Source organism: Dicentrarchus labrax, unplaced genomic scaffold (assembly GCF_905237075.1).
Source record: "Dicentrarchus labrax unplaced genomic scaffold, dlabrax2021, whole genome shotgun sequence".
NCBI lineage: Eukaryota > Metazoa > Chordata > Actinopteri > Moronidae > Dicentrarchus > Dicentrarchus labrax.
Genome location: NW_026136720.1, coordinates 28,227,854 through 28,241,606, shown reverse-complemented (window position 1 = coordinate 28,241,606; position 13,753 = coordinate 28,227,854). Strand labels below are relative to the sequence as shown.

Here is a 13,753-nt window from a genome sequence, read left to right as displayed (position 1 = left end):
GATATTAGAAATCATAATTGGTAACACTTTATATTAAGGGTCCAGTGTGTAACATTTAGATCTATTGGCAGATAGAATGAAATATAATATTTATAGGTATGTCTGCCCAGTGAAGAAAGAAATGTTCTGATGCTTCGAGGTGTCACTCACTTACTCTCTTTTCTCTTCAAAAAATTAGCTCACAGTGCATCAGAATGTTTTACCAGAAACAGTTTTGGGTTTGTTTGTTTGGTTTGTTTGTTCTGGGCTACTGTAGAAACATGGCAGTTCAACGTGGCGGACTATAGAGCACACACTGGACCTTTAAGGCCCTGATCATTTAAGTTTAATGTAAGATATTTTCAATAATCATATAACCACAAATCACACAATTAATTTTAGGCTTTTGGGGCCCGAGGAAGTTGCCTGCTTTGCCCGTTGGTAATCCAGTCTTGAATATTTGCACAGAAGAAAATGGAAAGCAAACACTAGGTGAACAATTTTTTGATTCTGATTTATACTTGTGTAAACTCATAGGAAAATATTCTCAATACTACTGCACAACTTGATGAATGTACAGTAGCCTCCCCACTAAGGGTCACCGAAGCTCCACTGGTGGTTGAAGGCCTTCTGGATTTTATGGGGTGTAAGAAAAGTTTAAAAATATACAAGGTAGGACTATGTCACGGCAAACTCTGAAGACCTGAACCCAAGTTGTATTTAGAGATCCTTCACTCTCTGATAAACAGCCTGGTCCTGCTTTAGAAACAACAACAACAACAACCAAAGAGTATTTCTCAAAAAAGAAGCCTATTAAATATGTATAGTTGTTTAAAAGATATATATATATATATATATATATATATATATATATATATATATATATATATATATATATAGAGGCCAAGATAAGGGCAACACGGAGAGAAGTAAGCAGAGCTATAGAAAGACAACGTGGTGAATAAAGGGGCACCCAGGAAATACACCAAGCTCTCCATACCTGAAGCACTCAAAACTGCCAAACAGAGACTAACAGCACTGGCCACCCGGTTGAAGAGATACACCAAGGAGGCAGAGGCCAGGAGAATAGACAAGCTGTTCTCCACTGAACCAGCCAAAGTGTACTCTCAGTGGCAGGGAGGAAATAACAACAGGTCAGACCCACCAAGAGCTGAGGTGGAAGAATACTGGAAGGCCATATGGGAAAAAGAGGCATCACACAACCCAGATGCCCAATGGCTAGTGGACCTAAGAGCAGACCACAGCAACCTCCCAGAACCAGAACCAGTAACCATCTCAATGGCAGACATCCAAGAAAGAGTGTCAAAGATGAAGAGCTGGACAGCACCAGGCCCCGATATGATCCATGCCTACTGGCTGAAGAAGCTAACAGCACTCCATGAACGCCTAGCAGCACAGATGAACCAGCTGCGTGTCCCACCCAGAGTGGCTAACCCAGGGCAGGACAGACCCTCAGAAGGGACCCATCCCATCCAACTACCGGCCAATAACCTCTCCACAACATGGAAGGCCCTGTCAGGCATCATCGCGGCTAAGATGAGTAAGCACGTAGCTCAATACATGAGCGGGGCTCAGAAGGGAATTGGTAGCAACACCAGAGGAGCCAAGCACCAGCTACTGGTTGATAGAGCAGTCACCCAAGACTGTAAGAGCAGGAAGACCAACCTGTGCACCGCCTGGATCGACTACAAGAAAGCTTACGACTCAATGCCCCACACGTGGATACTGGAATGTCTGGAACTGTATAAGATCAACAGGAACCTAAGGGCCTTCATCCAGAACTCGATGTGAATGTGGAGGACAACCCAGAAGCCGACCCAAAGCCAATTGCCCAAGTCAACATCAAATGCGGCATATACCAAGGAGATGCGCTATCACCACTGCTCTTCTGCATAGGCCTGAACCCCCTCAGTCAGATCATCACAAAGAGTGGTTAAGGGTACCAATTCCGAAGTGGAGCAACAATTAGCCACCTGCTCTACATGGATGACATCAAGCTGTACGCTAGGAATGAGCAAGAAATCGACTCACTGATCCACACCACCAGTATCTACAACAACGACATAGGGATGTCATTCGGATTGGACAAGTGTGGCCGGATGGTCTCAAAGAGAGGCAAGATGATCAGAACTGAAGGGGTTGACCTACCAGAGGGCAACATAGGTGATATCCAAGACAGCTACAAATACCTTGGTATCCCACAGCCTAATAGAAACCATGAGGAAGCCGCAAGGAAATCAACCACAACCAAATACCTCCAAAGAGTAAGGCAGGTCCTGAAAAGTCGGCTGAATGGTAGGAACAAGATCCAAGCCATCAACATGTACGCACTACCAGTCATCAGATACCCAGCTGGGATCATAAGCTGGCCAAAGGAGGAGATAAAAGCTACAGATATCAAGACAAGAAAGCATGCACGGAGGGTTTCACCCCCAATCCAGCACCCTGAGACTGTACGCTAAGCGGAAAGAGGGAGGCCGAAGACTAGTGAGCATCAAGGCCACTATCCAGGATGAAACGTCAAAAATCCAAGAGTACATCAGAAAAATGGCCACAAAGGATGAACTGCTAAGTGAATGTCTCAGGCAACAGAAACCCGATAAGAGTGCAGAGGAAGAGGAGCAGACAACCTGGAGGGACAAGCCCCTACATGGCACGTACCACCCCAAAATTGAAGAAGTGGCTGATATCGAGAAGACAATGGCTGGAAAAGGCTGGAGCACAGAGGCACTGATCATGGCAGCACAACAACAGGCCCTAGGTACAAGAGCCATAGAGGCCAAGATCTAAGAGTAGATCTGACCCAAGGTGCAGACTATGCAAAGATGCCCCTGAGACAGTCCAGCACATAGTAGCAGGGTGTAAGATGCTAGCCGGGTCAGCGTACATAGAGAGACACAACCAAATGGCTGGAATAGTGTACAGGAACATCTGTACCCAGTATGGAATAGAAGTACCCAAATCCCAATGGGCCGCACCACAGAAGATGGCTGAGAACAACAGGGCCAAGGTGCTGTGGGACTTCAGCTTCCAGACTGACAAACAGGTCCTGGCCAACCAACCGGACATAGTGGTGGTAGACAAGGAGCAGAAGAAGGCGGTGGTGATAGATGTGGCCATACCAGCAGACGCCAACATCAGAAAGAAGGAACACGAAAAGGTTGAAAAGTACCAAGGGTTGAAAGTGCAGCTGGAGCAGATGTGGAAGGTCAAGGCGAGCGGGGTCCCCGTGGTAGTAGGAGCACTCGGGGCAGTGACCCCCAAACTGGGGGAGTGGCTCCAACAGATCCCAGGAACAACATCAGAAGCCTCAGTCCAGAAGAGCGCAGTCCTAGGAACAGCTAAGATACTGCGCAGAACCCCCAAACTCCCAGGCCTCTGGTAGAGGACCCGAGCTTGAGGATGACACAGATACCACCCTCTTGGGGTGGTATCTGTGTCATCCTCAAGCGAGAGGGAGGTTGTTTTTTTTTGATACAAATGACCACATCACTCATAACTGTTCCAATAATGAAATACAGTTCCTGTGAAATACAGTTTGGATGGTTGTTTGATGATAGTTTTACTTTTCAACATGATGACATTAATTACTTTACAGATAAATATGTAATGTATATATTATAAATTAGCATTATTAAAATGCATAAACCAACACTTTTATGGATATTCCTATGAGTGCACAATAAAAAAATCTGATTTAGGAAAATTTGGGGGGGGGGCTTTTATTGCCTTTACTTGATAGTGACAGCTTAAGATAGACAGGAAAGGGGGGCAGAGAGAGGGGATGACACGCAGCAAAGGGCCGCAGGTCAGATTCGAACCCTGGGCCACTGCAGCAAGGACTCAGTAAATTAAAACTTTTTTCCTATAAACCTACAGCATTTGTACTGTAGCTGCACAGTACCGCGATACAATAACACCATCTAATGCTGGACTGGTAATATTACAGCAGACTTTTCTCACAATGTGACCTTTACTGTGTGTGTGTGTGTGTGTGTGTGTGTGTGTGTGTGTGTGTGTGTGTGTGTGTGTGTGTGTGTGTGTGTGTGTGTGTGTGTGTGTGTGTGTGTGCCCCTATGAGAAGAGTGACCTTTGCAACATGCTCCTCCTCACTAACTGAGTGTACACATAAATACTTGGTGGTGGTGAAGTACTTTGTGTGTTGTCCAATAATTAACCACTGCACTGATAAGGCAGGAAGAGGAAAGCCAAAGACATAGCGAGAGGTGAAGGAGAGAGAGAGACAGAGAGAGAGAGAGAGAGAGAGAGACAGGAACACATGAGACAGAGAAGTGAACTCAGCAGAAAAACAGAAAAAGGACGTTGACTCAGCAGTGCCGGTTCAAGGTGAAAAAGAGGAAGAGGAACGCTCTGATAGTGTACTAGAACGTGTTGAGGTTCTCATTTTGTTTTTCTGCTACAGTGATTAAATGAACTCCACGGAGGACAAACAGGTGGCCAGGACCATAGAGCTGAACGATGGCACACGAATGCCAGTTTTGGGTCTGGGGACATGGAAGGTTAGCCTCAACACTCACTCCTATATACATCTGCTTTTTACTGTAGATAATCCAGTTGTCATCAGTTGCATAATGTTTAGGGTAATGTTCTTAATGATTATTTTAAATATGCATTTTAAAAGGCTATTTACTGAATGAAGTCTGCCTACAGGGCGGCAACTGAAAGTACTGGTTTCTGATTGGCAGAGTATTCGTCCTTGTCCAGTTCAAAGTGCAAAGGGACTGCATGCAGATCCTGCCTCAGTTATAAATAGTTTGACATTTTTGTCTTTCTTGCAGAGAATTAGATGAGAATTTATATACCTCTTATGTCTATGCATTAAATATGGAGCTAGATTAGCTTATTTTAGCATAACAACTGGAAGGATGGGGAAACAGCTAGCTTTGCTCCGTCCGAAGTTCAGAAGTATGCAAAGAAGCATTTATAAAGCTTATTAAATGACACGTTGTAGTTTTGGCAAAAAGACAACAAGACAACAAATGATTACCTTGGATAACTTCCTGTTTTCATGTTTATATTTCTGTTAGGGGCAGATCTAGAGGGGAGTGGCAGTGGCCACCCCTAAAACATTCCGGGCCACCCCACCTGCCACCACAGTTTGGTGTCAAATGCTGGCAAATCTAACACATTAATTTAGAAGAATAATGAACACATTTAATAATCTGTTACGGCCACATAAGTGATAGGCTTCAATAAAGTTCAATGAAGAAAGACATGTATTTATAGAATGTATGAAGATTTTGAAATAAAATAATGCCATGTTTAGATATTCCTATTCAGTGCTTTTATTTTGAGAAGTACACTTATTTGCTTTCTTGCTGGGAAAATTGATACCACTCTCATGTCTGTCTGTTAAATATGAAGCAACAGCAAGCAGCCAGTTAGCGTACCTTAGCATAAAGACCAGAAACATAGGGAAACAGGCTTAGCTTGCCTGGCTCTGTGCAAAGGAAACAAAATCAGCCTATCAGCACATCTATAGCTAAATTTCTTTGTATATTTCCTGCAAAAATATTCATAACAATCCAATCCAATTTGTGGTTTTACAGGGCTTATGTAGCAGCCGGTTTCTTGACGACTGAATTCAAGCAGATTTTGTTAGGCTGTACTTTACTGTACTAACTAACCAGTTGCTAGCATCATATTTAACAGACAGGTGTAAGATCTTTTCATCTAACGATAAGCAACCATGCTAGAGTAAGTTTGAGAAGTATATATATAATTACCATAAGGACCAGGAGCAGATCATTTCTAAGAATACCGACAGCCTCTACTAAAGTTCACAATGCATTTTATATTGTGAACAATTCGGATTGGAGAGATATTTCCTGGATCAAAGTTCTGGATCAATACAAAGAGAAGTGATGGTTTTAGTGGTTTTAATGGACCAGTGTGTAGGATTTAGTGGCATCCAGCGGTGACGTTGCAGATGAGCTGGTAAAGAAAACGGGTGAGGTGTGTATTGTGTGACCATAAAACTCATGAAAAACGCAAATTAGAAGTCAGTGTTTGGTTTGTCCATTCTGGGCTACTGTAGAAACATGGCGTTTCAACATGGCGGCCTCCATGGACAGTTCAGTCTAAGGTAACGAAAACATAATGATTCATATTTTTAGGTGATTATACACTAATGAATATTATGTTTTATTTCCGCCAATAGACCCTCCTAAATGTTACACACTGGACCTTTAATATAGCAGATAGCGGTGGAGATGAAAGAGAGTTAATGGCCCATTTTCAAAATGTTCTACTTGTTGCAGTCCCACCTTCTGCGCACCTCAACCCAGGGTGCAGTAGAGACTGCCATTGCGGCTGGCTACCGCCACATAGACACTGCTTACAGCTACAGCAACGAGGTTGATATTGGCAAGGCTCTGTGTTCCAAGATGCAGCAGGGCATCATCAGGCGGCAGGACATGTTCATCGTCAGTAAGGTGGGTGCTGAGGAGAACAGCAGGGCCACTTTGTCCTTTTTGAATAGCAATATCATGCTTGAAAGTGGAAAAACTAAACCTTACACACAGATAAAGGGGGGTTATTTGGTGTTTTCTGATTTGTTAAAGCCCAGACAAGAAACTTTCATTTTATGTTGGTTCTGGTAGTAGGTCATATAAAGGCATCAATAGAAAACTTTTTCATAACCAGTTCAAAACTTCTTGTAGTTTAAAATAAGCTTTTTAGTCATTAAAAGAAAAAATACCATATTATAGACAATTTTATTCATTACATTTTTTTTTTTTTAAATGGTGCCTTATATATTAAATAAGATGTTTTTTTGTTAACCATTCTGTTCTGTACCCTTTTACCAGCTGTGGGGTACCCATCATGCCCCAGAGGACATCCCTATCTGTCTGAATAAGTCCCTGAGTGATCTCCAGCTGGACTACCTGGATCTTTACCTCGTGCATTTCCCAGTTGGCCTGAAGGTTGAACCTCACATTCATAATAGTATTTCAGAATTCAGATTTTACTATCCCTTATCCTGTCTTATCCCAGAGGTCTTTTGGAGGGGGGGGTGTCGGCTAAGGAAAAAGTACTTGACTGGAGCTGATTTCTGGCCCTGCCACAACAAGAAATGTTTTAAAACTGCGTCACGATTCATCACGTGACAGAAACCCTCCAAACCAAACTCAGAGAATAGAAAAAAGACACATGGATTATCACATAATGGCTAACATATTAGCCAGCATTTGCAGACAAAAAGCTACATGGCTATCCCTTTGAGTTGTGTTTCTCTCCACCTCACCTCATCAAAACTGTTTTATATGTGGCATATGCCTTATTACAAAACTGACCCACGTGTAGGACATTTCTGGCCTCCATGTTGTCCAATAATTCCTGGTAATAGAGACCTCGAACGGCATTATCCTGCTTATACTTTGGTGACCATTAACTTATTTTTATTTTTTTTACAAGACATACCTCTATTTCCCTGGTAACACTTGAGGGTTTGACTAATACCTGGAAAAATCATTACCATCCCATAAGGTTCTTTTGTAATGGAAATGTTGTTCACTACTCCAGTAAATAGGACAAACCATAGATACAACTTAGCAATAGGAGATGTTTTGTAGTTCCCTCCGCTCATAATAATAATAATAATAATAATAATAATAACAAATTTTATTTGTTGGCACCTTTCACAACACCCAAGGTCACCTTACAGGTAAAAACAACTGCAGAAATAGGCATAAAATACACAGCATAGTAAATACATATAAAATACATATAAAATTAAAAAGAAAATACAGTGTAGCTAAATAAATGAATGCAGAGAGTAAAACAGTTGGGGGCCAGAGTATTTATAGCAAATAAGAAGGTGTGTTTTGAGTTGAGACTTGAAAGAGTCCAGGGAGTCCAGAGAGAGGATGTGTAGTGGAAGTGAGTTCCACAGTCTAGGTGCAGAGCAGCTAAAAGCCTGAGCACCCATTGAGGTAAGGATGTACGTGAGATGTTGTTGATGTGGGATGTGAGTGAGAGAGTACTGTCCAAGATGACGCCAAGACTTTTAACTTCGATTGAAGTGGGGACCAGACAGCCATCGATGAGAATACTGAGGGGATGGGATTTGGAGAGTGATGATTTGGATCTGTTGAGAAGAACTTCACTTTTATTGCCATTGAGTTTGAGCTTGTTGTTTGACATCCAGTTTGTAATGGTTTCCAGGCAGTCTGGTTTCCAGGCAGTCCGTGAGGGCAGTGTCTGGTTTGGTGGTGATGTAGATTTGGGTGTCGTCAGCATAACAGTGGAAGTGAATACCAAAATAACGGAAAATATTGCAGAGAGGGGGGATATAGATGATGAAAAGTAGGGGACCCAGAACAAAACCTTGTGGAACACAGTGAGTGAGTGGTGAGGGTGGTTAGAGTGCTTTAGCTCAGCTACGAAAAACAGAGAGCTAACATTATGCTAGCAGGATTTGAAAAAATTAAGACCATTCATTTTAGTTGAACACATCTATCTATCTATCTTCTATCTATAAAGCAAGGAATCTCTGTCTGTCTGTGTGTGTGTGTGTGTGTGGCTCAAATATCTCTGCAGATCAGGATCAGACTGACCTGAGAGTTTCAACATGGCTGCTGTGAGGTTTAAGGGTGTGCAATGTCAGCTTTGTTTGGACTACAAAGATACAGTTAATAAATTATTTCATAAATGATTTAGAATTCCGCTAGCATTACCATAGCCACCATAGCCACGTGCGCACCAGAGCCAATCACTGCAGAGCCCTAATGTGTAGTGATTGAGATCCTGACCCACCAAACATCCTGGAAAGTTATGTTTTTCACTCTAAATTACATAATTATACATAATCACCAGCAGTAAACTGGACGCTGTCTGACTCCCTCACTCACAAGACGGAGAATGTTTTCCGGTGGAAAGTAAACTGATGTCTCGGTCCGGAGGGCTGGCAGTTGTGGTGATTTTTGATCGCATACAGTTTTTCGCCGGTGACAGACGCTGTTTTTCGGGCAGAAATGTAACAGAAGAGTTGGTAGGACAGGCTGGAGGACAGACGCTTCTCCACGTACAGCTGTGGTATGTTTTTTTCCTCATGTAAGTTGCCAAAGACAGTTACAGTTACTACGTTACTGTTGTTTGGTCCTGTAAGGTTGCTTTGTGGGACATTTTCTCTTTATTATGAGTGAGAGACCTGTGCAGTTATCAGACTGTCTGACCTTCACACTATTTTGGTAGTTTCATAACCATTTTTTGATGTGGAAACCCTTACTGCCATTGCTCTCTCTCTCTCTCCCTCTCTCTCTCTCTCTCTCTCTCTCTCTCTCTCTCTCTCTGTCTGATGTATGCTAGCCTATATTACAGGGCTAAATAATATGTCCTGCCCAGTTCATTTACTAGGCTATGCTACAAGTTAGTCTGTTTATGCTGCCAGGTTTCATCCCATTTCAGATTTCTTTCTTCTTTCAGAATTTATATGCGCTGACCATGAGGTGTGGTACTTTCACATTAGTGGAATGGGGTTCATCTCCCTACAGTGTCCTTGCTAAAAGACAAATTATATGAAAACACAATAGTTATCAATCTCCCTGACGTCCCACCTTCAAACTCAACCTCATTTGGCCATCTATGAAAAAGCTACTTAACCTCCCATTTTCTATAGCAATACATACTTCCTACAGGCACTGCACTAGTAAATAAAATGTTATCGTATTTTTAACTTTTATATATATATATATATATATATATATATATACATACATATATTTTAAAACACTAGCTAGCTATCAGCAATGTCGGTATACCCAAATCAATATCAAGATTTGCAAGAATGAGCAGCCTGAGGTAGCGAGCTGAATAGCGGACGGGATGTTGGAGGATTGTTTATACAAAGTATTGCTTAGTTCAGAGGGGCATTGTGTCACCATTCTGTGGTGTTCAGAGGATGAGGCAGAAAAGGACTACACTCAGTGTTGTAGGATATATTTATGAGATATTCAGATTTTGTTTTCATTCAATTTATTTCTGCACATTCATTTAGAACGACAGACAGTTTCACTGGAAGTACGTAACAAGTGTCCTACATCAGGAATTAATCAAATCAGAACTGAGTTTTCATCCAGACCATGGTATAAAGGGCATTAGTGAGAGCTGCGAGACTCAACCATAGAGTCTATCCAAAACAATAAGCTAAAAGAAGCAAAAACTGCAGAGCGGCAATGTTACTTCTAAGTGGGTACTATTTATACTTACTTTATTAATTGCAAATATCAAACAAAGGTTAAGAGTCATTTTCTGGTTCTATATGTATTCTAAATTTGCAAATATCCTTGAGAGAGGGAGGTAATTACAAATATTGAGGAAAGGACACATGGTGTATCTTGTCAACAAGCATTACTGACTATTAACTTTACATTTCTTCCTAGAAAGTGGGTGATGAGCTTTTCCCAGAGAAGGATGGAAAGATTCTGACCTCTGACATAGACTATATAGATGTGTGGAGGGTAAGAACACATGTACGGTCTCCTTTTGCATGTGCACTGGCACTAGCTCAATCACTGAAAGAACGATGAAAAAACATTATAGCTGAAATAGTAATGGCTAAAGGGAATGGAAATTACATAAATGTACACATACAAATATTTATATACAGTAAATGCACTTCTGTCAGAAAAACAGAATATAAATGGTTTCCTAAACGTTTTTCTCCCTTAAGGTTAATTTAAATAAAGCATACTTCACCCATCTGGCATAGGAAGGAGAATTTGAACTTTTTTAGTTAAACCACATAAGCCTTTTAGCATGGATGAGAGACGTGTGTTACTGCTGTTGTGTTTGCAGGGGATGGAAGCCCTGCAAGCCTCAGGGAAGGTGAAGAGCATCGGTGTGTCCAACTTCAGCATCCTGCAGCTGGAGAGACTTCTTGCTCTGTGCAGGGTTCCTCCTGCTGTCAATCAGGTACTGCATATTTAGCTCCTTTATAAAAAATAAGCAGGAGAAAGTCTCTTTATTCAAAACATTTTTGTTTTATATTTACTTTCTTATCATTCTTAAAGTATGGATCCATGTCCTATACTTTCATTTACTGTGCTAGTAAGAAGTGATTTGCGGTGTCCTGATTTACTCACATTACATTATACATTGGTGCACCTAGCTTACTGTAACTGTACTGTAACAAGTCATGCTTTTATTTACATTGTTCTTTAAGGAGAACTTCCCAGAGTGAAATTATGGTCCTCCAGCTCCACCTTCAGAAAATTCCTAAGCTGTCTCAATCAGCATCTGTATGTGCTCACCTTTTATTTGGTGTTATGTCATTCATAGGTGGAGCTACATCCCTACTTGGTGCAGACAGACATGATAGAGTTCTGTAAATCCAAGAACATCGCCCTGACTGCCCACAGCCCCTTCGGCTCACCTGGGAGACCTCCAGAGCTGTAAGACATACAGCATCACTCACACACTCCACTGACTCATACTGATGATTAAAAAGGAATCAAGAACCTGAATAATATCTGTTGATATCAGTTCATATCAAGTTCGGTGTGATCATGCTCAGGGGTCATTTTTGTGGACACACTTATTTAGATCCACATGTGTTGGTTCATGCTGCACAGTCTCAACCACATTAGAGCCCGTAAACAAATAACTCAGGGGTTGTTATTGTACAGGTTATCTCTCATCCTATAGCTAACCCTTTGTCTACCTAATCCTACATCTTCACATCAGTTAAGAGAGTACAGAAAAACTGTTTTGCTCTTTAATTTCATGTATTAACAAACAGGATACATTTTGGACAAGAGCTGTGTATTGGCAAGAGTCTAGCAATATGAAAGGTATCACAATACAGGGGTTACGATTCAACATCTAAAAAAACAAATTTTAGGAAAAACTGGTTTAAAGAACACACCACTATATACAAAAATTTTCAAAAAGCTGACTTTTGGGCACCCTGGTGGCTCACCTGGTGGAGCAAATATGACAAAAAGTTATTTTTATATAAGTTACCTACTGCAGCTTTAACGTCGGTCACAGCGGTGGTACTTGGAGAGAAGTATATGCAGACGTGGATCCTGAGACGAGCTCTACCAGTTTTAGTTTCTCCTCGTGGACTTCTTATAATTAGTTCTAAAAAGATCTTACTGATGTGGTCTGGCTTTGCGAGGTCAGCAGGTCAGCAGATGTTACAACACCTAGCCTCATTGCTATGGTGTAGGTTTTATTCTCTAATAAGCCTTATCTGATCTACAACCTCTGAGCCTGAGTTCAATAGAAGTAGTCTAATGAAATTCACAGCTCCAGCTGACTGCAGACGGGGTTCTTTGATGTTTCTGGTGCTGAAGTAGGATGCAGTATCAGAAATATGAAGGAATGAGTGCGATAGAAATGTAATACCCGCCGACTGATAAAAAAATCTCTGTGCCCTTTTTATCTTTCCTATCTCAGGTTCAGAGGAGACACTGATCCACATAAGCTCCTGGAGGACCCGGTTGTTGCAGATATAGCCAAGAAGCACAGGCACAGCCCTGCACAGGTGAGTGTGAGTGTGTGCGCTGTAAATGTTTGTGTGTATTTCTTTGTTAGTAACAGTGGTATATTCTCCCAGGTACTGCTGAGGTACCATGTGCAGCAGGGTATTTCAGTCATCCCTAAGAGTGACAAGCCTCATCACATCCTGGAAAACACAAAGGTGAAACCTCTCCACCGCTCCACGTCTACACACTGTCTATCTCTCAGGCTCACTCTTTTGAACGGCACACTTTCTTTAGTGCTCACTTTACTGCTTTGTGAAAGCAGTGTCATTAGACATTGTTCACTTCTCACAGATTGTGGATGTTTGAATTGTTTGGTTGCTTTTGGGAAACTGCAGAATGCCACTTCCACCTACATGCAGCTATGGCCCAACAGAGCTCCTACTTCCAACCAAATTCAGTTTTTCAAAAACAAGCCATATTTGTTTTATTTTTATTTTTATATATGTACATATTTAAAACTGCATTCATACCAAGGCTGAGTCCTTGCTGCTGCGGCTGGGTTTGAATCCAACCTGTGGTCCTTCGCTGTGTGTCATATACTGTATATAAAAAGTATAACAACAATGGGCTGGATGAGGAGTCCAGGGATCACCAAAGTTATTACACTGGGGAACACATTTAATGGCAATCCAACCAATAGAATAATGCCAGAGCTGTACTATCATTCAGCACAAAAAGCGTTATCATGGAGTATGTGATGTATTAGGACTATGAGCATCAGTGTGTCTGTAAAAGCAAGCTGTCAGAATCTGTTTCTGTTTTGTGCAGATCTTTGACTTCAGCCTGACTGAAGAAGACATGAGAGCACTGAGAGGACTGGACCGAGGCTGGAGGGCCGACATGATTGAAGAGTAAGTCACCACATCCATTCTGGTAATAGTCGTGCAGCTATTTCCACACTGATGACTGTTTGTCTGTTTCTCAGACTCAAGTCTCATCCGTACTACCCCTTTGTATGAAGCTGCCAGGAGAGAGGAGAGAGAAACTACTACTAATGCCATACACATCAACAGGACCAGCTGCAGTATCACACTGTAATCCATTAGTGACTTGTTTACCAAATAATGATGAAATGTGACGATGAAGACAAATCTGAAGAAGATTCAGTCTCCAAATATGAATGTACTAAATGTGACCAACACGTATCAGAGCTCTTTTCTATTGCGCTGAAAACTTACTTTTCTCTTTCTATTTTCCTGTTGTGAATAAAATACTGTACGTTTTTATTATTATTATTTTAT

At 41.5% G+C, this 13,753-nt stretch overlaps 1 protein-coding gene across 1 annotated transcript; it reads left to right on the top strand.

Annotated features, from left to right (window-relative positions):
* Nucleotides 1–4,188: 4,188 nt before the first annotated feature.
* On the top strand, nt 4,189–13,738 carry zgc:56622 (uncharacterized protein LOC326033 homolog). The gene is made up of 11 exons (XM_051383310.1): nt 4,189–4,347; nt 4,424–4,520; nt 6,282–6,455; nt 6,831–6,947; nt 10,404–10,481; nt 10,819–10,935; nt 11,302–11,414; nt 12,424–12,511; nt 12,584–12,667; nt 13,281–13,363; nt 13,438–13,738. Exons 2-11 carry the CDS (start codon nt 4,431–4,433, stop codon nt 13,469–13,471), a joined length of 978 nt encoding a protein of 325 aa, XP_051239270.1. The 5' UTR covers nt 4,189–4,347; nt 4,424–4,430; the 3' UTR covers nt 13,472–13,738.
* The last annotated feature ends 15 nt before the right edge of the window (nt 13,739–13,753 follow it).